At 47.6% G+C, this 24343-nt stretch overlaps 11 protein-coding genes across 11 annotated transcripts; 6 read left to right on the forward strand and 5 right to left on the reverse strand.

Annotated features, from left to right (window-relative positions):
- Nucleotides 1–296: 296 nt before the first annotated feature.
- Nucleotides 297–2054, forward strand: N7466_003993 (uncharacterized protein; the record flags this gene model as incomplete). The annotated part of the gene is made up of 1 exon (XM_057163390.1): nucleotides 297–2054. One exon carries the CDS (start codon nucleotides 297–299, stop codon nucleotides 2052–2054), a length of 1758 nt encoding a protein of 585 aa, XP_057022071.1.
- Nucleotides 2055–2693: 639 nt separating this feature from the next.
- Nucleotides 2694–3761, forward strand: N7466_003994 (aromatic alcohol reductase; the record flags this gene model as incomplete). Its single annotated transcript, XM_057163391.1, has 2 exons — nucleotides 2694–2762; nucleotides 2817–3761. The coding sequence occupies 2 exons, from the start codon at nucleotides 2694–2696 to the stop codon at nucleotides 3759–3761; spliced, it is 1014 nt and encodes a 337-aa protein (XP_057022072.1).
- Nucleotides 3762–3912: 151 nt separating this feature from the next.
- N7466_003995 (putative isopropanol dehydrogenase) lies at nucleotides 3913–5025 on the reverse strand (the record flags this gene model as incomplete). The annotated part of the gene is made up of 1 exon (XM_057163392.1): nucleotides 3913–5025. The coding sequence occupies one exon, from the start codon at nucleotides 5023–5025 to the stop codon at nucleotides 3913–3915; it is 1113 nt and encodes a 370-aa protein (XP_057022073.1).
- Nucleotides 5026–5877: 852 nt separating this feature from the next.
- N7466_003996 (uncharacterized protein) lies at nucleotides 5878–7912 on the reverse strand (the record flags this gene model as incomplete). Its single annotated transcript, XM_057163393.1, has 4 exons — nucleotides 5878–6752; nucleotides 6829–7160; nucleotides 7220–7539; nucleotides 7613–7912. 4 exons carry the CDS (start codon nucleotides 7910–7912, stop codon nucleotides 5878–5880), a joined length of 1827 nt encoding a protein of 608 aa, XP_057022074.1.
- A 1957-nt stretch (nucleotides 7913–9869) lies between these two features.
- Nucleotides 9870–11726, forward strand: N7466_003997 (uncharacterized protein; the record flags this gene model as incomplete). Its single annotated transcript, XM_057163394.1, has 1 exon — nucleotides 9870–11726. The coding sequence occupies one exon, from the start codon at nucleotides 9870–9872 to the stop codon at nucleotides 11724–11726; it is 1857 nt and encodes a 618-aa protein (XP_057022075.1).
- A 540-nt stretch (nucleotides 11727–12266) lies between these two features.
- Nucleotides 12267–14171, forward strand: N7466_003998 (gamma-glutamyltransferase family protein; the record flags this gene model as incomplete). Its single annotated transcript, XM_057163395.1, has 4 exons — nucleotides 12267–12413; nucleotides 12462–12480; nucleotides 12540–12889; nucleotides 12939–14171. The coding sequence occupies 4 exons, from the start codon at nucleotides 12267–12269 to the stop codon at nucleotides 14169–14171; spliced, it is 1749 nt and encodes a 582-aa protein (XP_057022076.1).
- A 580-nt stretch (nucleotides 14172–14751) lies between these two features.
- N7466_003999 (uncharacterized protein) lies at nucleotides 14752–14976 on the forward strand (the record flags this gene model as incomplete). Its single annotated transcript, XM_057163396.1, has 1 exon — nucleotides 14752–14976. The coding sequence occupies one exon, from the start codon at nucleotides 14752–14754 to the stop codon at nucleotides 14974–14976; it is 225 nt and encodes a 74-aa protein (XP_057022077.1).
- A 36-nt stretch (nucleotides 14977–15012) lies between these two features.
- Nucleotides 15013–15773, reverse strand: N7466_004000 (serine/threonine protein kinase; the record flags this gene model as incomplete). The annotated part of the gene is made up of 2 exons (XM_057163397.1): nucleotides 15013–15230; nucleotides 15536–15773. 2 exons carry the CDS (start codon nucleotides 15771–15773, stop codon nucleotides 15013–15015), a joined length of 456 nt encoding a protein of 151 aa, XP_057022078.1.
- Nucleotides 15774–16349: 576 nt separating this feature from the next.
- Nucleotides 16350–17396, forward strand: N7466_004001 (uncharacterized protein; the record flags this gene model as incomplete). The annotated part of the gene is made up of 1 exon (XM_057163398.1): nucleotides 16350–17396. The coding sequence occupies one exon, from the start codon at nucleotides 16350–16352 to the stop codon at nucleotides 17394–17396; it is 1047 nt and encodes a 348-aa protein (XP_057022079.1).
- A 305-nt stretch (nucleotides 17397–17701) lies between these two features.
- On the reverse strand, nucleotides 17702–18521 carry N7466_004002 (NADH-quinone oxidoreductase; the record flags this gene model as incomplete). Its single annotated transcript, XM_057163399.1, has 4 exons — nucleotides 17702–17797; nucleotides 17864–18260; nucleotides 18327–18412; nucleotides 18495–18521. The coding sequence occupies 4 exons, from the start codon at nucleotides 18519–18521 to the stop codon at nucleotides 17702–17704; spliced, it is 606 nt and encodes a 201-aa protein (XP_057022080.1).
- A 535-nt stretch (nucleotides 18522–19056) lies between these two features.
- On the reverse strand, nucleotides 19057–20367 carry N7466_004003 (phosphotransferase family protein; the record flags this gene model as incomplete). Its single annotated transcript, XM_057163400.1, has 1 exon — nucleotides 19057–20367. The coding sequence occupies one exon, from the start codon at nucleotides 20365–20367 to the stop codon at nucleotides 19057–19059; it is 1311 nt and encodes a 436-aa protein (XP_057022081.1).
- Nucleotides 20368–24343: the final 3976 nt, after the last annotated feature.

Raw genomic sequence — 24343 nt, forward strand, 5'->3', positions numbered from 1 at the left:
ATTTTCGAAGCCGATGCTCTTCTACTGAGTCAAATTTTCTAAATATTCAATGAGTACTATTCGTGAAATTTACAGAAATCAGGTAAAAGCGATGAATGCAGTGGGCCTTTTAGTTTGAATACTCACTCGGGAGTGGGACGGGAGTGGAGTCTGACCTCTGAGTCCTGACCTCCAGGCTCCAGCCGATTCTCTCCCCTTTTCCACTTTAGCGCCCTTCCGGATGAACCATCCTCCCCTGAGTTCCCCCACCTTTGGCTTGTGATAAGCTTCGAAAATCATGACATAACTAACCAGTCATGTCCGCAATAATTAGCAAGCGCAAGCGCAAGCGCGCAAAGAAAGCATGCACACCTTGCCACCAGCGCAAGCGAAAATGCGACGGGGAGTACCCTTGCAGCACGTGTACCACCTATGAATACAACTGCAATTACGCCGACGATGATACCACCAACACTGCGGGCGAAATCGAGCATGCTTCACTCCAGGCCAAGCGCACCATTAATGATGGCGGGAATACTATGGCGAGCGGTGTCACCCCGGAATCGCGCACCCCGGATAGCCAATTAGCGAGAGCTACCGGAGCTGACAGTACATCGTCCAAGAGTCCTGCCGTCGGGGCTGGCATCTTTGACGACCAGAAGTCCAGATACACCGGGGTATCGGCAGCCATGGCCTTCCCGCACATCCTGGGTGTGGCTCTTGGCTCCGATAGCCCTCCCAAGATCAGCTCGTTCGCGTACAACTTTGGGATCCGCCCCGAGGAGGCTTCCAACGCGCATAGCTTCTTAGGGGAACTGATTTCGGAGGACAACCTAGCCTTATACTCAAATTCGTACTTCTCTGCGATGGGCCCCATTGGCGACTTTTTGGACCCAAGAATTTACGCCCAGCGATGTCGCGATTATTATCATGGCTCTGGCAGCAACTCGGTCGCGTTTAGTGCCGTAGCCGCTGGCGTTGCTGCTTTTGGATCTTTCCTCTCCGCAACTCGATACCCGCAGGAATCTGATCTGCTCCAGTTCGCTAAAACGATTCTCGATGATCCTGCATCCATACGCATGCTAAGCATCGACCATATCATCGCGTGGGGAATGCGGGTATTTTATCTGCGGGCTACAACTCGCCCTAGTAATACCTGGGTCGCGTCGTGTACACTTATGCATCTTTGCCAGGTGGTAGGGCTACACAAAGAAGATAATATCAAAAGAATGGCCTCTGCTGCCGGCGCTGCTGTTGTTGGGCACGATGCGGACCGGTTGAGGCGAATTTTCTGGATTTCATGGGCCGGGCATCAAATGCTATCGTATGAGTACGATCGTTCGGCAGTAACCTTTGGGGCTGTGACTTGTCAGTCTATCATCCCGATACTGGGGTCCGTTGCCGATCAGTTCGTGCAAATAGTTCAGATCATTCCTTCGCCTAACTCGCCCTTCCATCTCGAAAGTCAGCCTCTACCCCCGAGAGAGGAGCTATTTCAGCGTCTTACCGCGTTGAGTAGACTTGATTTTACTCATCCGTTCCTAGTAGTGACGAAGGCGGACCTTGCGTTTTGTTTCTACCGGCGCATTTATCAGCTCAAGGCAGGCATAACGGACGAGGAAATTCAACTCATCATTGATAGCGGCAACGAAGCAGTAAAAGCAGCTGAGGGGCTAGCCAACCAGGGCCGTCTATTGTGGAACGTCATAGGCAGCGTCTTCCAATTTGCCTGTGTCTTATTAGCCATCGACACGCCGGCCTCTTCTGCTCACATCCCGGCTGCCTTCAAAGGGCTGGAAAACCTTGCTAAGGCAACGGACACTGTATTGACTCGCCAGGCGTTGTCAATGGCGCGTCATCTTCTCAGCCTCAATATAAAAAAGAAACGACAGGAGCTTATGCAGCTAGAGGCCGTCGAGTCGAGCTGTGAACCGTTCCAGGCGCAGCCAGAACCCGAAACTAATGCCGCTTTTCCGGACATTAGCTGGATTATGGACTGGGATCAGGCTCTCATTGAGCCATACCTATCCGTATTCAGTCCCGACATGGACATCAATCAATTTATAGTATCCTAGGGGGCTTGGTAAAATGATAAACGCAGAGGCACTCCAACCCGTTGAAGCAGAGCCACAGATAGTCCCAAGCCGGATAGACCGACACCCTGCACAAGTAAAATAAAGAGGGTTTTCTCCATACTAGGATCCAGCGGACCATGTTGACCTGGGGTATGTACGGAGGTCTGTTCGTTGGGGTGAAAAAGATCAACTATGGTGCGGCCCCATAACAGAGCGGAGTTATTTAGGCCGCTGTCTTGTGTGTTGTGTGTTGCCCGGCCCCCAATGTGCGGCTACTGCGGCCAAGGACTGCGGCTGCTGCGGCGTAATCAACTTTAACCCCGCCGGTATCTCCGTTATTATGGAATTGACACTTTGACAAGGCCTTCAGCCCGAATGCTCGCCGCAGTAACCGCTGCTATTCTGGAGCGGCTGAGATGAAGCGAATGGTAGCAAAGGTTGACTGCAGTGGTGTTGAAAATGTATAAATGGACTGGTACCTCCTGTCTCATGGTACATTAACCGCACTCACAAGCTCAAACAGCAACAGTTACAACTTATAAGAACTACCACATCTCGACTATCACTCTTCACCACACTGAAAACAACCGATACATCTTGAATCGTCAATTAAATATATCATTCTCAACAAGAGCCGAAATGCCTGAGTACGCCAAGAACCAGCCCACCGGCTTCAAAAACGTCATTGAGAGAGTCGCCATTGTCGGTGTAAGTGTATCCCTCCAGCAACACCAAATAAAACAAACTAACAAGCGTCCTTAGGCTGGAGGCACTGTTGGAACCCACCTCGTCGCCGCCCTCCTCAAAACAGGCAAACACACAGTGACGGCCCTCTCCCGCAAAGATAGCAGCAACAAACTCCCCGAAGGCGTCCTCGTCGCCCAAGTCGACTATTCCGACGAAGCCACTATTGTCGCCGCCCTCAAGGGCCAACAATTCTTCATCATCACAGTATCCCCCACCGCGTCTCGCGACACCCATAGCAAGCTCGTTCGCGCGGCTGCCAAGGCCGGTGTTCCCTACATCATGCCTAACGGGTACGCCGGTGATATTGAACAAACTAAACTTGGAGAGGATGTCATGCTCGGGCCCGTTGCCAAGGCCGCCAGAGATGAGATTGAAAGCCTGGGTATGCAGTGGATCACCGTGTGCTGTGGATTCTGGTACGATTACAGTCTAGCGGGTGGTGAGGCGCGCTTCGGGTTCGACTTTGATAAGTGGTCTTTGACGATCTACGACGACGGCAACACCAGGAACTCTGTTTCGACATTGTCACAGGTTGGGCGTGCCGTGGCCAAAGTGTTGAGTTTCAAGGAGCTTCCCGAAGACGAAAACGACAAGAGTCTTACCCTGTCGCGGTGGCTTAACAAGGCTTTGTACATCAAAAGCTTTGTGATCAACCAAAACGAGATGTTTGAGAGCGTCAAGCGCGTTACCGGCACTGGTGACGCTGACTGGACGATCACTCATGAGGATAGTAGGGAGCGATACGCTGATGGACTGGCGATGGTTAAGGCTGGTAACATGGCTGGTTTTGGGAAGCTGCTCTACGCAAGGGCGTTCTTCCCTGATGATCCTAGTGATTGCTCGACTAGGGCGGAGAATGAGCTGCTTGGTTTACCGGAGGAGAGCCTGGATGATGCTACCCAAGCTGGGGCTAACATGGTTAAGGAGCTGCAGCTTCGTGTTGATCGTATGGCGTCTTAGAAAACAATATTTGCAGAGGATAAATTCAAAAAACTTTGTGGTTAGAGATCGTCATACCAAATTCCAAATGGGCCATCATCATGGAACATCCATTTATTTCTTGACTCTTGATCCTGAGTAACTTTTTGGAAGGGCAAAGTATTTCCATGGCCTATGGTTTCAGCACAACATGACCACCCCAACCACTCAGATTCCCAGCCGCCTCCAATGCGCCTTGGATTTCCTCAAGTCCAAATTCTTCCGTGTGGGTGATACCTGACTTGTGGCCAAGAGGAAGTAATCCAGACTCAATCATCTCAATCATCTGCAAGACATGCCGGCGATCATACATAAACCGCCCTTGGATCCGAATACTCTTGAACATGATATCAAGGTACGGAATGTCAATATTTCCCGAGTTCCCTCCCATCAGGACGCATCGACCAAAAGGACGTAATGCCTTTATGCCAGATGACAGCAGCAATGATCCCTGGACCGCTGGTGGCGAGAGGTCAAGGTAGACATCTGCCCCATCCGGCCTCCCGGCTGCTTCTCGAAATAAGTCCGCATCAGCAGCCTCGTCGCCGGTGAGTTGAACAATTATTAGCCGGTCTGTACAATGAACCTCCTTAAGTTTGGCCAGGGTGGCCATGTTTCTCCCAGCAGCGACCACTGTTGCGCCCATTGCAAATGCAACGCTGACAGCGGCGCCGCCATACCGCCCTGTTGCTGGCGCCACGATGACTACCTCGCCGGGTCTCACGTCGACCTCCGAAAGACCACCAAACGAAACAAGGGAAGTAGGCATCAGACAGAGGTCGTTCACGCTGTACCCCAGTTTCGTCAGAAGAAGGTCCTCGTTGAGTGGGTACAGATTCTCTAATGGGAACCGTGTATACTCGGCGTACGTCGCGTTGCGCCAAACTCCGTCCATCAATTTCTGTGCGGCGGGATATCCGCCCCCGTGGATACCATACAGAATAGAAACGGCAGGGTTATCTCGGGCGCGAATGGTAATTTCACAGAATACCAGCTGGCCTGGTGTGAGGGCAACGGAGTCCGGTCCGACTTCGTGAATTCGCCCGATGGCGGTGTTCCCCGGTGTTAGAGGCAGAGAGAGGGGGTATGGTCGTTTGTTGCTTATCACTTCTCCCATGTATGGAACGATATCAACGGCTAATATGCGAACAATCGCGTCACCAGCAGATGCAATGGGACGGGGGAGTGTTTCGAGAACGAGTGGCTTTTCCCGGGAATGAAGTACAAGGGCTCTGTGAGTCGACATTCTGGCTGGAGGTGATGGTGCTTGGTCTTCTAATTCAGTTATTCCTCTTTGCCTCAGGCTCTTTTCAGCAGTTTCAGGTATGCTACATTGTGGAGACTTTATACATTACCACGAAAGTGTTATTTCCGTCAAGATGCTATTTCCGCAATGTCTGATTCCCGGTTATATCGAGCTTAAAACGACCGTATAATTTCATACCTGGATGTTGACTGGTCGAATGCCCGTGATAGTACGGGGTCGGAGATTGTCGGATTTAAGGGACTGACGTAGATGAACCCGACCTCGGAGGTCCACAAATCTGGCAGATAACCAGCATCGAGATCGACATTGCTTCCGACGCCTCGATTACTGCTGCCAAAGCCTACATCGAGGAAAACTACCAACTCCTATATTTAGTTCTCAATAACTCTGGAATGGCTCTAGATGTGAAAAAAATCCGGAAATTACCCGCTGCGAGAGATGATGGAGGGAAAATAGCAGCTGCGGCAACAGAGGCCTTCATCTCGTGATTGGAGAATTCCAAGAGGCCGCGAATTGTGCTTACGTCTTCGACAGTGAGACCCCTCGAGCACGCCTCTGATCCCATCATTCTATGGGCTATTGCACGTATTCCGGCGTATTCGACGAGCAAAACGAAGAAAAAAGCAACTTTATTGGCTATGGACAATCTCTCTCGGGGGGATTGAGAGAAGAAGAAGGGGAAAGGGTGGAAGTAAGCACTGGATACAGCTAGAGGGGGCCACCTGACCCCTCTGTGACACTTTCTAGGTGACCTTGCCTTCTAAGTAAAACATTCTCCACCAATAAAAACCGACTCTAGTAAGCACCGCAAGATAGACCACAGGGTTTAACTCAAACAGTCTCCTCCTCACCACTGATGGCTAGTTTATCACTGCTGCTCTTGCCTGTAAATACTTCTGCGGTCTTGAGGAATTCTTGTTCTGCCTGGGAGAGTTCTTCGGACTCGGTGTATCCTGGACATTGTTGATTCCCCGAGACGACCTGCAGGATACTTTCTGCTTCCTCTGGTGACAACGGTCCTTTGTTTGCCCTCCAAGCAACATGCGTGTCTGGCCTCACAAGCACAATATTACGCTCCCATACGCTGTGAACGTGATTCTCTCCCCTGAGTACAACATACTTCAAAGGAAAGCCCATTTTCTCTGCTGCGTCCAAAAATGTGCTGGCACTATCCGCCTCATTCTCTCCGGCGAAATGTATCAAGGTCCACTCCACCCCAAAGAAGTCGTAAATGCTAGTGCTTCCATCCTTCAAGAACACATGGGGTGCTCTAGAGCCTGGCCGAGTGCTTGGTGCATATTTTCCCACTTCCCATGGAACAGGTGGTGTACCATCGGGATAGATAAATGGCGAATGATCGTACCTGAGATCAAGCTCAATACCACGGTCTAATGTTTCGGGTCCTGACGTGGTGATATAATTCTTCACGACCTCTAGTGCATGCTTTCGTTCGGCTTCAGATGAGTTACCCGTCAAACTGTCCAAGTGTTGGTTGTATAAAGCTCCTAGTTTGACGTGCTCGAGAACGTGGCGATGGGATCGCTGAAGAGCCCGAATCATCATCGGGCGTCGCTCAACACCGTATGCCTTCAGCAGTGCGTCACCTCCGTATCCTTTGATAACTGCGGCGAGTCGCCATCCAAGATCAACTGCGTCTATAACTCCGCTATTCATTCCGTAGCCGCCATGGGGCGGGTTTCTGTGCGCTGTAATAGTTTTTCAGTCCAGGTTCTTTACCACCAGAGCGAAAGAGGAAGACCGAGACCGAGACGGGAATCTTACCTGCATCTCCAGCGAGCATCACGCGTCCACCATGTGTGCAATACCTCTCTGCAATACTGAAGCTCGGCTGCCACTCGCTATGGACGAGAATTTCATCGATCTTGATCCGCCACTCTCCAAGACACCCTCCAAGAACTTTGTAGACGACTTCGTATGGGTCAGTGGGATCGGTGACTCCACCAGTCAGCGGATAGTGTGCTGTAAAGGTGTCTTTCTCATCCTGGTCAATGACAAATCCGGCGCCGACTGGAAATGCATGCCAGAAACGCCCGAAATGCAGTCTTTCAGCTAGCTCTGCGGACCTGAAGTGAGTCAGGTGGAACCGTGCGGGACTAATGAAACAATTAGTCATTGAATAATCAACGAGTAACTCGCCCGAGAATGACCATACACTTGACCCCCGAGCATTTGAATTCCAGTGGATTTCCGGACTTTACTGCTACCACCGTCACAGCCTACCAGATAGCGAGACCGGACTGTCTGCGCTGCGCCAGTACTATCGATGAAAGTAGCCACTGCTTCATTGTCTGTTTCAACATGGTGCGTGTACGTCCATCCAATTCTAGTCGTCACATTCGGTCTTTCGCAAATAATCTCCTTAAGCCAAGCTTCAAAAACGATCTGCGAGCACCGTTGACCAGGCTCCGCGGGTTGTGTCCCGTCGTTGTGTGCCTTGATATATTCGCGATGTTCATTAACCGACGGAAGTTTCTATAGTTCGCCATTCGGTCAGCCTTCAAAAACCCAAAATCATCAAAGCACTGGTATATTGCTAATGACATACCCAGTCAGCAAGCAAGGTCCCTTCACTCGACAAACTTGTGATGAAGACCGAGTTATAGTTTGCGTCTGAGCTGACAGCATTCGTCTGCGCCCTGTAGTCATTCGCCAGTCCAAGCACCCTAAGCATCTCCATGCTCCGACAGTTGGTCAGATCCATTTTCGGCCATTTTGTGGTTCCGAGGTTGCGTTCTGCAATGACGCATGAGATGCCTAGACGGTCAAGTTGGTATGCCAGCAGCATGCCGACCGGGCCAGCCCCGACAATGAGAACATCCGTGTCATACTGAAATGGCTGATGCATGGTGGTACTTGCGTTTGAGTTGCGAAACTCGCGGTTTGGAGAAGAAGGTCTCTGAAACTTGAAGATGGATGACCTTTTGGCGAACACCGCCAATATATACTAGTTCTTGTATGCGGGTCATGATGCCCATGTGTCCACGCGAGTACTAGTATTTTCGAGCTTTCGTATCAGCCCCATGGTCTTGTGCTAAACTTCGGAGCTGAATCAACAGTGAGTTCAAATCGGCCGGAATCTTACCCAGACTGCGTTGGTGTGGGTGCAGGTGCAGGTGCGGGTGCGGGTGCGGGCTCGGAGGTGCCAAGCTTTAACTCAGCCCTGTACAATGGAGATGCATCATGACTTTGAGTTGGACGCCTTACTTTATCTTTGAAAGTATATCTCAGCTCCACAGTGCAATCAATAGCCTCATAATTTAGTGGAGGAGTTGGAAATGATTGATAATTGGCTGGCTACGGTGGGGGCTGTAAGTGCTGATTATTATCAGGTAAGCCATCCCTATACAGACAACCGTGTAGTCACTGCAGTGAGATGAAAGACCTCATAAGTTTGGACCTTTCCAATTAATTCCAATTAATTTATGACGCCTTTGCTTCTTAACTCCGAAATAACTAAAAACTGGAATCAAGAATCCTGCCGTCTCCTAGAAAGCGTCTCACATCAGCTCGGAAATGACCGTGGCTCTCGAAAGAGATTAGAGGGACCACAGCTCCAGTAGTCTCAGCTTCTCGTTACTGAATAGTAGTATTATCCATAATTTAGTCCTTGAACGGGCTGACCAAATGCCACAGGGTTCTAACAGAGTCCCGCTAACATTGAATCCAGATCGTTACCATAATCCTTACAAGGTTGCCTGCTAAGGAACTCAGAGTCACCGATATCGGAGCCTGAGAATGCAATGAACGTCAATCCAACTAAACACCCTATCCTGCACGGAATTATTGAATATATGTGGGTGGAATACGATTTTTCTTCGGAGCTGGGAAAAACGGAGTATGTTGAATTGATTAATTGCGGTATGTCCTGACTCCTCAAGCAACCTTCTGCCATCACTCCAGAATCTGAATATATGAGTAAAAATATTGTGCATGAATAGAGACCCAATCCGTCAATCCACGACGTATATCACAGCTTCAATTACAGAGTGACAGAACGTTGTTATGCATTCCCTAGAGTCTAGACTCAGATAGAATGGCTGACAGTACTTTTGGTGCTTTTGGTGCTTTTATTAATTTATAGTTCGACCTCGGCTTTTGCCACGCAATTTGCCGATAATGACACAGCGTTTTTTTGGGTTAAATAGAGCAACGCGCGCTCCCGAACGCCAAGACCGTTCACGATTGGCCGGACCCCCTCCCCTTAACGAAACTTGCGTGCAACTAATAATTTACTACATGCCCACCATAATCCTAAGAATCCAGATCTACTAGTGATTCTCCCACCATCACTTTTCACACCAAGACACGTCCCATTCACTCTAAAATAATTGATTTGAGCTTCCAATGGCCAAGCCAGGCTTTGAACAAAGTTTGGGCTGATTTTGATTGCTCGTGGTTGTGTGGTAATTAATTCAATTTATTCAATTATACGCATAACGGCGCCTTCTTAACTATGCATCTGCAACAAGGTTGGTTTTTCGACTACCCCGCGCGAGAGCTCATCACTATGAGAGCCCCGCATTATAAGGAATCACTTCTTGTTTACCAAGGAAATGTGTGCACTGTGGAACTACGTAGTAGCATGACCGCACGGTTTCTTTTCCCTTTGCGTACTCCGAATAAACAAATTGCTCTCGCCCGATTAATTCAACTTGGACCTTCCAACTTCGAATCAAGATACATAAGAGTGGGCACTCAGTCCTGGTTTCCAATTGACCAACCCTCTCCTCCGCCGACAAAAGCCCCGCGAGGCGATTCGGGCAGCCTCTGTATATCTGCATTTATCTTGCCGGTATGCGAAGATGGGCGACGCCTTGCGCCCAGGTGATGATGTGTTCAGCCAGGTTCTTCAGGATAGCCTCAAGACATGGACTTCATATTTACCTACCGAGAACAAACACCTACTACCCCAGCAAGCCATAAACATGAGGCCTCTTGTCAGCCAAACACCGCCTTTCCTCGGTGGTGGAATTGCTTTATCTGACGAGACAATTTCGTTTGCTTGTGAGGAGAAGAAATCAGAACAAGGAGAAGGCAGTCTTGTCGTTAATGGTAGGTCAGCATGGAGGACTTCTGACGGAAACTGTGATCTACCCCCAAGAGTCTTGCCCAAGCAACTTCTATTAGCAGTTGGCTGTCGATTAAATGTGGAGTTGTCTGAAGACTCTGCTCTGTTTGACTGGCCTGGAGTTCAGGGACTGTCGGGATATGACAAAGGAAACTATTTATCAGTCCTTTACTTTGCATGGGCCTATATACTGTCTGCTCGATGGGTTGAGCTGCTTGGTCGCTCTGGTGACCACGAATGTCATATGAGCTACGCCTTGAATAGGATGGAGGGTTCATTGCCAGACTCTGACAGTTACCCCATGGTTGAAATTGATATCGGCGACGATGCTTATGAAGAGGAACTCCTCTGGTGGCGGGCGATTTTGTGTTCCAATGATGGCTGGGATGCGACCGTCAAGTACAAAGGCCAAGTCTATTTGTCACCATGGTCGATCTCGTTAAAGAACGGAAGATTTGCCTTAGCCACCAAGAAGTTTTTGGGTGCTAAAGCAGAAGCCCCATCGTCTAACACCGCCCTCAAATACCTCTGTCGGTTTTGTGTGCACCACCGACTTTACGCTCAGTGCTCGGTCGCCCTTGCCGGTGTCCTTTACATTCCTTTCCTAAGCGGGAGAACATTATCACTTCCGCTTCTTAGACAAGCTTCTCGGCTGGAACTAACACAGTGTGTTTTACCAGCTTCCATTCCAGATCTTCTTATTGAACATACTGAAATGCTTCCAAAGTATATGACGTTAAGCTCTAATCCGTGGGGTCTACGTTCTCTTCTGCACAGCACCTTTTTCAATCCAGTTATTGAGTGCAACCTTGTCAGCGCCTGGCTGAATCCAGCTTTTGCGATTATAGATTCCATCGCACCCAGAAAGATTGAATTTGAATTAGCCGTATTTTTGGCAAATCGAAGCCCCTTACTCGGGCCCCTCTGGCTCGGTGCAATTCTCACAGATCTTGCAAAGACTGTCTTACGCGACATACGAGCAGGAATGGTGGCTTTGGATCTTCCAGCTTCGGCTTGGGCCACAACAACTCAAACATTTCTGACCTGCAATATGGGGACCAGTAACGGTGAATCGATACGCCGTGATGACGAATGCCGCCTATCGTTCATTACAGCCTGCAAAGGCCATGACAGACCTCCAGTTTGGCCTTGGAAGCCCTTTGGGAGCACAAACCTTTGCGATACCGACCTAATGATCCGGCAACATACTCAATGTTCTCATTTCTTAGAATACGAGTCTTGGGAATGGATATTGGTGAATGGGCATTCAATTCGGGATTTCGGGAAAGATAATACCATACCTCTTGACCAAGCAACACATTTATCCACCAGCATAAAGCATGCAACACTAAGCGATTATAACTATGATTTCTCCTCCCAGTTGGTCTCGGAGGGAGCCACCCGTGGGATATTTGGATGGTTAAGATCAACGGGGTATCCTCGCTGCGAAAAACCCTTATACCAGCATTCATGGATTGATTTGGAAAACACTGAAGAAGAGGAAGAGCCTGATGATGCTGGATCAGACGCGGAAAAGCACTGGAGTTCAAAGAAAACGCACGTTGAGAGCTGGCTTGACGGGATCGAATAGCGTCCATCAAATACTCAGGCCGTGAAGCACGCTTCGTTGGCCGCTTCACGGTAGTAATCTGGGTAAATCTTGTTTCATGGTTTCTCTGTTATTGTGCACTAGTCTCTTTTCAAATCAGGGTCGCCATCATAATGGGGAGACTTCCCCTTCCAGCAGTAACCCCCTCAAGTTATGGATTCCCCGCCCCCACCCTTTCAAGCTTCCCATATTCCATTTGGCATTAGCAAATAATAGGGAAAATTCGAGCTGCGACAATAAGTAAGCAAGTTTAGGCACCGTACTAGTAAGCTTCACTTTTTTGCCTACATCGTACGTGTAATCCAGTGTGCGTCACTACGGCCGGGGAGGTCTTTGCCAACTCCGGGCGCGTGTTAACCTCCAAATTGTCTAGTAAGATCTCGAAATCTTATATCATCATCGCTTTCTACCATACGGAGCATAAAGCAAGGCCAAAAGCGCCCGTTCTTTTTTCTATTATCCTCTTTCTCGCGTTTATTTCTCCCTTCCCCCCGCGATTCCTTTTTTTTTGCTGCAAAAGAAATGGCCCACCCCTTTAATCGGAGCCTCTTCACTCCATTTCTCGGACGCCGAAGTGCCATATATAGCACCTCGGGCATGATAGCATGCTCCCAGCCACTCGCCGCGAGAGCTGGTCAGAAGATCCTGGAGAATGGTGGAAATGCAGCAGTGAGTGCTTCATATCATCTAGGCCAGCATATTTACTAACCGTTGAAGGATGCTGCTATCGCAGTGGGCATGTTGGATTTCCACCTTGACAGAGAGATAGTTTTCACTAATAGATTCTACTTCCAGCTGCTGCGTTGAATGTGACTGAGCCAGGATCAACCGGGATCGGGGGTGATATATTTTGTCTCTTCTACAATAACAAGACCAAGAAAGTGCATGGGCTCAACGGGTCCGGGCGTGCCCCGATGAGTCTTACGCTTGAGAAGGCTCGAGAACGGTTGGAAAGCTCACAGCTCCCGCTGAAAAATATACCACTCAACAGTGTTCTCGCAGTCACGACTCCAGGGGCGGCAAGTGGGTGGGTGGATACTGTCGAAAGGTTTGGGAGCGGCAATTTGTCGCTCGAGCAGGTCTTGAAGCCTGCAATTTCCCTGGCCGATGAGGGGTTTCCTGTTTCGGAGATATCGGCCCGTTTGGTACTTTCTGCAAATGACCCTACTCCAAGGACTTACTGACGACGTTTAGTGGCAAGAAAATGCGAAATCGTTGATAGAGGCGTCGCCCAATTACCGCGAACTTCTTAAAGTCGAGTATACCCCAAATGAGGTGGTTCGTGCGCCTGTGGCCGGCGAGATTATGACCAACCCTGCTCTTGCGCAGACCTTCCGGAAGCTCGCTATTGAAGGAAAGAATGGTTTCTACCGAGGTGTTATTGCAGATGCGATTGTGGAAGCGGTAAGGAATCGTGATGGATTTCTTTCTTATGAGGATTTATCCTACCATGCAGATGTGGGAAGTATAGCGACCAGTCCAGTCTGTGTTCGTTTCAAGGAGGCGGTCGACGTGTGGGAGCATCCGCCTAACGGGCAGGGTCTCGTTGCTCTCATGGCACTCAAATTATTTGAGGAATTAGAACGTACCAAGAAGATCCCACCTTTATCCAGTCTCCAGCACAACTCTGTCGACTATATCCACGCTCTGATTGAAGTCTTCCGCATTTCCTTCGCAGATGGCTCATGGTGGATTGCAGACCCCGCCCATTCAGATATCCCGAATATTCTATCTGATTCATACATCGCGGAAAGAGCACTTCTTTTCAACTCGGACGCAGCATCAAACAATTTTTCCCATGGCAGCCCCGCGTTGAACTCATGCGACACCGTGTACTTCGCTGTCGTCGATAGCGACGGGAACGCCGCATCAGTTGTCAACAGTAATTATCACGGCTTCGGGACTGGAATTATCCCGCGTGGATGTGGCTTCACTCTACAAAGCCGCGGTGCTAATTTCTCCCTCACACCTGGCCATCCAAACGCCCTTGCGCCAGGCAAGCGTCCATATCATACCATTATCCCCGCAATGGCTACTAGCCCAGCGGATGGATCTTTGAATACCGTATTCGGCGTCATGGGTGGGTTTATGCAGCCACAGGGGCATGTGCAGCTGTTGATGAATATGCTTTCGTTTGGAATGAATTCTCAACAAGCGCTGGATGCCCCAAGAGTGTGTATCGGGTCAACGGGACACCTTCATACAGCAACAGGGAATGAAAAGACCGTTTATATTGAGGAGGGCATGGGCTCAACAGTTGTGGAAGGATTGCGCCAGCGGGGCCATACCGTTAAGGTTCTTGATGGTTGGGATAGAGAGATTTTTGGGAGAGGTCAGATTATCCGGACGTTTCAGGACAAAGATCTCCGGACGGTCCTAGAAGCTGGGAGTGATTTGAGGGCAGATGGAATGGCTTTGCCAGTGTAGTCTCGCAGGTTCTTACCGAAATTAACTGCGGTCGGGTTACTTTAACCAAACTGCCATTGCTGCGATATCTTGAGAACTGTTCTGCATCCACGTCTACGTAGCCAAGTCTCCACTTGGCTATGAAAAATTTTGGTAAGGATGATGAGAGTTGCTGGTGATCCTGGAAATGTGGGTCATCTCATTAACTACATATTGCCATCTTTTCTTTTGTTCCTACTCCCATCGAACATCGCCCATTTGCCTTCTACACTGCCCCTTTCATTCCCCCAGATATGCCGCGATCCAACACCAAGGTTGTTCTGGCCATCCAAATGACCTGAGGCAGAGCATTTGCCGTGATCCAGTTTTCTGCCGGTTCGTGTGGTTTACCTGTCAACTTTCTTTCCATCAAGCCACCACCAGCCATTCCCATTATCTAGTTTATCCGCTAGGGTTTGTTCGATTGCTCACACAACTTGTGTCTATACCATTTGCAAGGAAATCCAAGTTGCTCAGGCTCTTTTGATGCAAGGATATTGAGAAGTCCTCGCTTCTCCAGGTCCTGACAGTATGCTTTTTTGGCAGAGAAATCATCCGCAAGATGGTTTTGATCCATGTCACAGCTATGGTCATTCGGTTCCCCGCTATTGACTTCTTCGGGATTGGTTGCTTCGCTGTTGTGACACCATCGGGGGATGGAGATTGTGTCGGCATCGCTCTTTTTCTGGTTGTCTCTTTTAGGGATGAGCGTCTCCGTGTATGCGGCCAATTCCGCAATCGTGGCATACTTATTGTGCCAACATTTGTCGATGATATCGTCAATTAGCGGATCACGTGCATCTAGCTTCGGAAATTCCATGTTCTACAGTAACTCCACAACCTTAGGACCATTCTCCTTAGGGTCCTCGGTAAGGCATCGGTCTCCATAAACCTCAAACCCGTAGTTTATCAAGTAATACAAGGAACCAAGGGCAAATTGCTCTGTTCGAGGACCCAGGAAGCCGGAAGTTCCACGTCGTCCTTGGTCCGAGTCTTTGTCGTTGAGTATCCTTCCATATGGGGCCATACAAGCTTCGAAGTCTGTCCCGATTTGCGCCGTAGAATCGAAATCAGAAAGTTTCAATTTATTGTGATCGAGCAAGATATTTTCGGGTCATAGGTCACCATGAGCGAGGTTGAGCGATTCCAGGAAAGCGACGGCTTGAGTAATGTCGTTCATCCATTCCTTTCGTAGGTGTAGAGGTTCCAGTCTTATTACTTCAGTAACAATCCTAGTTTTCTGATCTTGGATATGATTATCTTGAATTCTATAGAAAAGGGATATATCTTATACCAAATTTAGTTGTTTTTTTTACCTGTCAAATGATAATAGGGGTGGGTCATACCTCGCATGTACTTGAGGAAAATGCCGTTGTCTGTGTAGAAGAAACACTGCACTAAGTAAGGGCAGGGCGGATGTTGCGAAAATATCTTATAAATCTCGAGTTCTTTCTGAAATTGCTCTCTCTCAAATTCCTCGGGTTGTGGGACCTTGACCACGATGCGAGGATGAACCTCATAGACGAAGGAGATGCCTCCTTTCCAGATCCAGTGGACATCAGGAAAGTCATCTTGGATACCCATGACAAAAATAAAATATACAACGGAATATTTTGAAAAGCAGATGTAGGAATGATTGTGTTCAAAATGTTGCGCACAAGAGAAGAGAGAGAGAGATAGAGAGAGGTGAGCAACAAGAAGAAAGGGAGGGCCAGCACTTGAGGGGTACGGTGTACAGTGTACTATGGCGGCCGATAGAGGCCACCCCTAGGTCACATCCCAATTTCAACTTTCCGACCGGCAGAAAGTAAATTACGAGTAATTCCAAATTCAAATTAGTCTATGAACTCCATTATGTTCAGCGCTGCATTAGATCGAATCCCTGAGGATATTCCTATATATGATAAATACAATACAGGCGGGAAACAGCACTTGAGCAGTAGGGTGGCGGTTATCGGCCGCCGTGTGGGTCATTCCCAGCCTTCTGCGGGTCTTTGTTTCCAACCCGCGGCCCAAGCTCCCTAACTTCTATTTATGTGACAACCACCCAGATTCCCTCCACAAACATTGGCGCTTAACTCCAAAATCCCTTTCCGAGGCAACTCTTCAATTTCAGCAGCTCTATTTCATCAATCTTTAAGCCTATTTTAAGTGCTTACCATGGCCGCTTCAGTCCATGCGCGTGGTGTTCACTTTGTTGGAAGTATACCTCTATCTACCAGCGAAGAAGTATTCACTACTTTATCTGAAGCACTTCCTGGTCGCTTATTTTCGATCCCAGACGGAGAAACCGGGGACCGGTGCAACTTTATCGGTTGGGAACGTCTTCGATTCCCTGTGGAAACGATCCACGAGTCCATCGGGGGCAAGCCATTACCCCAAGGTCACTCCGGAGTCTTTACGCTAGATGACGTGAAGCCCAACGATTACGACAAGGCTGCAAAAGACTCATACCAGGACTTCCTTCGCCTTCGTCAGAATGCTACCATCCCGTCTAACGTTCGCTTTCAAGTGTCCATACCGACGCCCTACGAGTGCATTCAGGGTCATGTACGATCGGAATTTCAAGCTCAGCTGGAGCCCTTTTACGAAAAACGAATTTTTGATGCGATCCAATCAATTCTGAAGTCCATTCCACCGGACGATCTCGCAATCCAATTTGACACATGCTTTATGGTCACTGCTCTGGAGTATGAGCGAGGGCGATTGCCCGTCGACTTTTTCAAGCCGCATTTCTCGCCTATTCGCCAGGGTTTACTCGAACGTGCTCAGAGATTATGTGCCCAGCTACCAAGCGAGGTTCCCGTTGGATGGCATCTGTGCTACGGTGACCTAGGTCATAAACATTTCATTGAGCCAGAGGATCTGGGTCTTTTGGTGGATTTCGCCAATGATTTGACCCGCTGCATATCCCCGAGTGCCAATTTGAGCTGGATTCACATGCCTGTTCCTAAGAGCCGTGATGATACAGCATACTTTGAGCCTCTGAAACGACTTGTTGCCATTAACAAAACCAAATTGTATCTCGGACTGGTGCATGCAAACGACGCGGAAGGGACATTCCGAAGACTTCAAGCAGCCCGGGAAGTCATTCCCACTGAGATAGACTTTGGAGTTGCGACCGAGTGTGGTATGGGAAGAACGCCCCAGGAAGAGCTCACGAGTATCCTTCAAATCTCCAGAGATGTGACGACGGCGTTGAATTGATCGGTCAATCGGTCAAGATACTTCCCAGGGCTCCAAGGAATCAAGCATGTACTCTACATAAGTATTGTATATTATTGTTCGTTGCACGAACTCCAAGACTACATATTGTATGTTGAGGGTGAGCTCTCATTTGTCCTAGGTAATTATTGAATTGCACACTTGCTAGGTAGGCCACATGGTCCCTCACGTATTTCTTCCTTGTCGGTGACTTCCTGTTTCCCCTGTGACCGCTGCGGTGACTGTTTCACAGCTGCCGTGGGGTTGGATGCCAAACTCTTGGGGTCTGACTGGGTGCTACCATGCAGTCAAGTAGATTTGGAGACAGTCTCGTAAAAGATTTTTCCCTGGGCTTCGGCAATTTCCAACTCAAGCTTGCTAGGTTGGCGAGAACCGTCCCCTCCCTGCATAGAGTGCGGTCAGCATCCATATAATTTCCAAGTCAAGTAATCAAATCGTTAGTGACTTACAGAAAAGGTACCAGCACCCCAGGGGCTGCCACCGTGAACCTCGTCAAGGTTGGTCAACTGCGAGAAGGTGTGCTTGTAACCCAGTGGAACGTAGATTAGGCCATGGTGCGCGAGGGTACTCATTGAGGCGATAGCAGTTGACTCCTGACCACCGCCTTGGCCACTTGTAGAGATGAAGAGACCGGCATATTTTCCCCAGTAGCCACCAGATGCCCAGATAGAACCTGATTTGTCCCAGAAAGCCCTCCACTGAGCAGGGAAGTTTCCAAAACGGGTGGGAATTCCAAAAAGAATTCCATCATACTCCAAGAGATCCTCAGGCTCGGCAATTGGGTAGCTGGACTTGGCAGGAGCATACATCTTGCTCAAGACGGCCTCGGGGAGAGTCTCTGCGATTCTAGTAAAATGTAAGTTCCAATTTTTCAAGATTCGCCAATGGGTTGAAAGGAATGGAGTTGCGCACTGGAAGATATCGGCCGTGCCGCCTGCTGCTTCTATGCCCCTTTTCTCAGCCTCTGCCACCTGTTTGACATGGCCGTACATCGAGTACTAAATATGCAAAATAATGAGAGGTTAGCTAAATGATAGTCAGGGTGAATGGAATATCACAGATAGTCACTCTGGAACGTACAAAAACGATAGCAATTTTGGGAGCCATTGTGACTTGTTATTTCTTTGCAAATTGCAGATAAGACTTAAGAGAAATAGAGGTTGTTTTAGAAGATGCTGTAGATGAAAAAGCAGAGATAATATTGAAGATTATATAGCTAGTACTGATTACTAGTAGCTACTAGCTTCTATGCCTACTAAGAAGCAAAAAGTAATGCCTCGATGAAAATTACAATGCTTAGAAATGCCTCTAGGAGAGACCCTAAAACCGCCGGACTGCCTTTCGGTTTTATCCGGATTTATACGGCCTTACATTACAAATATTGGTTCAGCTGACAAATCTTTGCTAAAAAACTCATAGTTCGCTAGTGGATTTTCAACACGTAGATCCACTTAGGTCCACAGTTTTTTTTAGGTTACCGTAGAAAGGGTCTCGGCAATTGCAATGTTGGCTGGATCCGTGACGCTACTGATAATTAACAGTGGGCTTTTGACAAACTGAATCACTAAAGAGAAATAAAATTGTCCACTGCGTAACTCTTTGGGTTCAGGTGTAAAACGTTCATCTCCAAAATTTTCTGATGCTATGATTGCAATGTAGTTGGACCCGTCTCCAGCCCGGGTTCTTCAAGCTGAGTTTGTGCCCAGTATTGGGAAGCTGTCCAATTCATCTCAATATTCTCCAAGCAAAAAGAAAACTTCTGTTTGCGCATTATATCTGGCGACAATTCAAAATTATCCTGCAACGTCTTTCTATACAGACGTCGAAGGCAAACTTTCTCCCAGTCCTTTCGTATCTCAACGAGGTCAGGTTCGACAATCCCCGGTTCTTGAGGTGGCGGCTCTGGCACTTCAATGCCTCTCAAAAAGAAAGGAAACTCTGCTGCCTCCCAAGCAGGATGAATAGAGACGCATTCCCAGTCTACTACTCCAGTGACGCGATGGGATATCGGATCCACGATGATGTTGGAAGCTGAAAGATCATCATGGTACAGCAAGTTATCTTCATCGTCCCGACCGTGGGGAGAGAAAATATGAGGCACCAGCGCCTCTAGGCTGTGGCACGTATCCAAAACATCTTCCTGATCCTCGGCTAAAAGTTCATCGGTTTCAGAATAATAATCATCGGTAGGGAGAGGAGACAAGTGTTTGATCCGCTCGATTTGCATCCGTGTCTTCGCCATCATGTACTGGTATGAGCATGAAAAAGGGCCACGGGCGGCAGAAAGAGAGATGCGCTTGTCTCTGAAGAACCAAGGAGAAACAACGCGGCCAATCACAAACTCCGTTCCGATGCCGCGGTCGATGGCAGTCTTGCATGAGTTAGTTTCAAGGCCTCCGCTTGATTTTCCGGTGCCTACTTGTTCTGAAACAGAGCGAAAGTACAGATTTCCAATTTGAGTAAAGGGAAGATCATGAAGAACCTTCAGATGGTTGCACATCTCCAAGGTCAAGCTTTCTTTTGAGTCGAAAGACATCTCGTTCCAAATGTCAGACAATGGAACCCCCTCAATTTTCTCCATCAGAATCCATTCAAAACCAAGCTCACAATCAGATGACGAGCAGTAGGCTAGTACTTTAGGCACAGGGATTGTGGTGTGTTTGCGGATGTAAGCAAGAGTAGCAACCTCACTCTCTGTTTTGAAAAAGGGCTCCACCGGTAATGCTACACGTAAAAAGTACTTCTGTGATATGTGTGGTGAAGACACACAATATAACTTGTTGAAGGACCCTTCCGCGAAAAATGAAACATTGATATCGGTGTAGCCTTCGGGCAGATGTTCGACTGCAACAGATTTGATGACGGAGAGATCTGGTACTATTGTCCACGTAGGGGCAAGTTCGCCCATGTCATTATCTCTCCATAGTAGGCCTTTTTGAGCCTGTTGAGCCATGGTTCGATCTTTGGTGATGTCTGTCGTCCTGGAACGGTAATTCGGGGTGGGTAGTGATATGGCAGCTTCTCCAACACGTCGGCTGCAAGGCTAGCAGGGCAATGGCCGGAGTTAAAGATAGGAGTACTAATCGCTGTCGAAGACCTTGAAGATTCTTGATCGTTTTAGAATCTCAGAATTCCAACTTTCACCGTGACGAGGGCGAGATAGGTGAACAGATTCAGTGAAATGAAACGCGCGGGTTGACATCCCCGGACCCCACGTGACTTCGCCAGTCAAGCTGAAAGCAGCAAGGTCAATTTGGCGACCTTTCCACCAATCAGTCTTTGTTTTGAGCTTATATAATGGGAGTAGTGTTGTCGCAAAAAAATATATCCCTACTTAGTAAAGTGGTCACCTTTTGAACCCCAGTTCATAATACAAGAAACATTGCTCCTGAAAGTGAGAATCACCGTACGAGGACGTGTTTTTAGTTGTTCAAATTCTTCAAATAAACTAAGTATACAACCCAACTGTCCTCTATACGACTCCGCAATGCCTTAGTGCATTTTTGCACTACAGGCCATGTTATCAGAACTTTCAGAACCTATGGCTGTGTTTCGGAACTTGTGTTTCAAATGAAGGACTGACTAATTACTGTAGCGGGGAACCTCCCTATCATTTAATATTGCTAAGGTTTTGGTGTGCGGGATGGAGGCTGGAGGCGGTAACAACTGGCAGCCGAATAGCAGCACGCTGCACATATAGTGAATCGTGAATCGTGATAGCCAGATTCGCTACAGTTTTGAAAGGCACACACCTACACATCTCTCACCTGGCCTATACGGGTGTTCTTTACGACTTATTAGTATCCAGTTGCGCTGCGCTTTATTGTTGTTTTGCTAGCGAGATTGACCCGCACATCTAACCTTCGCGCTAGCCTACGATCATTCCCATCTTCACATAATTAGTGTAAGTAAAACCCAGCGCTGGCAGTCTGAGCTTTATAGGTCAAGATACAGAAAGTAAACACACTGGTAGTTGACACTCTCTACGGTCGCACTTGTTTGGGCATGGCCGCATGGGAGGTAGGCGTTGTAGACCTCTTAGAAGGAGATTTGAATGGACATGCTGTATGTGTGTATTGTGTGGATCCAGAAGGATGATTCTTCTAAGTACATGAGACCTGGCTAGTTAGTTAGAAATGCTTAAATAACTAACTGACAGTTAGTTATTCAGGTCAACCAGTTACATGACTTGGTACTGAGGAAGCTTACCAAGTACTTATGCGGCCACTTTCCAAACATCCATTCACTCATATAAGCCCTCAGTCTCCCTCAGCTATCATATAGAGGGCGAATGCCCTATTGCACTAGTAGGTCCTAAAGGTACTGCTTTGTGCCTGTCGCTCTACTCTTTGCCATCGCAGCTCGTATGTCCTCCGGAGTTGCATTTGAATTTCCAGCGACAATCACGTTCGCCCACGTGTCTGGGGCAGTTTTTCTAATTGACGTGTCTTTTGCTTCTTTGTTTGCTTGGATCTGAAGGTTATATCCTCCATCCTCAGTTCTCTAATCTCACATATTAGTACAATTCATATTATCGGTGAAATACTGACGCTCTGCATATCCAGACGAAAATTGTCATGTATGATCTTTGTTGGATAAATCGTTCGCTGACTTAGAGGGAAACATTCAAACTTATTGACTGGAATTTCAGCCAGAAACTCTTTGAAACGTTTTGCAGACATTTTAAAAACAGGAATATGATGTTAGATTTCCAGAAAATAGAAAATCTGCAAGTCTGGATTATTCCCACGGGTAGATAGAAAGCTTTTTATATTATGTATATGTTTTAGTATGGTAAAGTATAATTAGTATACATGAGTCCCATAGCGGCGATATTTGAAAATCTTGCATTTGAATGCACCTTGCCTTACAATAAATCACAGACACCGTGCGGAGATGCCTGGAAGTACTAGTAATGGTCCGGATGTCAGTTTGACATCCCGATTGGGGCTGCTACATTATCCTGATTGGGGTTCCTACATTGACTAGTCACGCTTGAGTGGTCTGTGCGTGTTCTCACTACAGGACAAGGCTCGCATCACTCTTGTAAAGTTGGCCAACCAGTACTTGATATCTGGAGTACTGGTATATGTATGTAACTAAGAGAAACCCAAGAATTCGGGATAAGGGGAGAGGGACATCAAGATACATAGAAGTAGAAATGTTGATATTTTAGTTGTATTTGAAATAAGTGCGTACGTGGCTGCACATATGTACATGTGTTAAGATATTATTGATAGCTAGCCTTGCATATGTTAATGCCACACTTCAAACACTCACGGGGCTAAAAACATTGTGCAGTTAACTCATGTGAAGCTATACAGCCTGTGATTTACTGCATACGTAGACATAATACGTATGCACATATGGGTATTGCTTTAAACATTTGAACCCTCTTCAACTCCAACACCAAAAGGATGCACAGGTATAAATACATACAAGGGGACAAACATTTGAAGATTTATAATATTAAAGTGCAGGTGATTATGTCCGAACACCAGGTTAATATCATAAGCAGTAAAATCACAATCTGTCTTGATTATTCTGCGCAAATAAAGTAGCCTCATTTTGAATTAATGTCCAGACTGGTCTATCTCTAGTATTCATGAACATAATACAGGGATGGAGCTGGGGTAGTCTGTATGTCGGTCATCTCCAACATTTGAAACAAATATTTGAAGCGGGCTATGCATGTGCACATGAAGTAGGTAGACATTCAAGCCAATCATTTTCAATATCACAGCCTCGGCTCCTTTGCCTGAATTTCACTATTGCACGTCTTTGGGATGACGGGTATTTCACTGATACTTCCATTATTAACCTATGTTTGCTTACTCTGTAGTACTAGGCAACAACACTTAGGCATTAGCAGGTTGGCCGGTGAGCAAGTCTCACAACCTGAATGTTTCTTTCTAGTGGGATAGCCCAACCCCGCCCCAGGGTTACCCTTCTGACCTAGGATACAAGGAAGACCAGCCTAGAGGGGTGATATTCCAGCAGATACAGATCCATTGCCTAGTATTCCAATATTTCACACGCTCTAAGTCTAGTTGTATTTCCCATATAAATCTTTTCGACCACAGGAGCAGCACCAATGATAGCAACGTGTAAAATATTTGAAGGCAGGCAGGCCGGTTAATTCAAGGGACTACACGAAGGATGCATGCGGCATACAGCACTTCCGAGGTTGGGAAAGCGGGGAAAGCGGGGAAAGAGCCAGCTGGCAACACAGGAGGCTGACTTGGCCTTCAATGTTGACGTGGCAAGAGAGAATGGTTAGATCCCTTATTCCATACTATCTATTCACTGCACATGTAGTAGTCAACTAATATTCTCTGAAAACTGAGGTATGTCCTCTTTTCCATCCGTGCATAATATGTAACTGATACTACGTACTACCTGTGTCAGCCTTTTAGTTCTTCTAAAGCATATAGCCATCATTACGAAATAAACTTTGATATAGGTATACGAGGCATGCAGCAAAAAGACCGCATCCTTATTCTGTTACGTGGGATCGAGTAGATCCACTTGTAGTTTATACAATGCGAAACAATATAATTCAATTTGGAATACTTCATCAGCCGCTCTCGCGAGTTCGTTCGGTTTGCAAAATTGGCGCCCCACACATCCCTGGAAACAAGATCAAGTACAGGCCCCTGCTTGGCACTAGGCGAGATACCAAGGAAACAATCAAATTTCCCATGGATGCAGCGACCCTGGGGGAATCGAAATAAAAAACCATACACAATCCACGGCATGATGCATAAGCCCCATGATTCCGCGATCGTAGATGGGGGCCATTGCGGTAATGGTTGTCTTCCCTGAAAATGACTTGGTTCCTGTTCAGGAAAATCAGGTAGATGCCGCATCTTTCGCTAAACTGCCCCTCCGAGAAAGATTGGTGGGGAGAAAAAGCTTGTTGGAACGAT

This window comes from Penicillium verhagenii, assembly GCF_028828195.1.
Source record: "Penicillium verhagenii strain IBT 33310 chromosome Unknown utg000005l_segment0_segment0, whole genome shotgun sequence".
Lineage (NCBI taxonomy): Eukaryota > Fungi > Ascomycota > Eurotiomycetes > Eurotiales > Aspergillaceae > Penicillium > Penicillium verhagenii.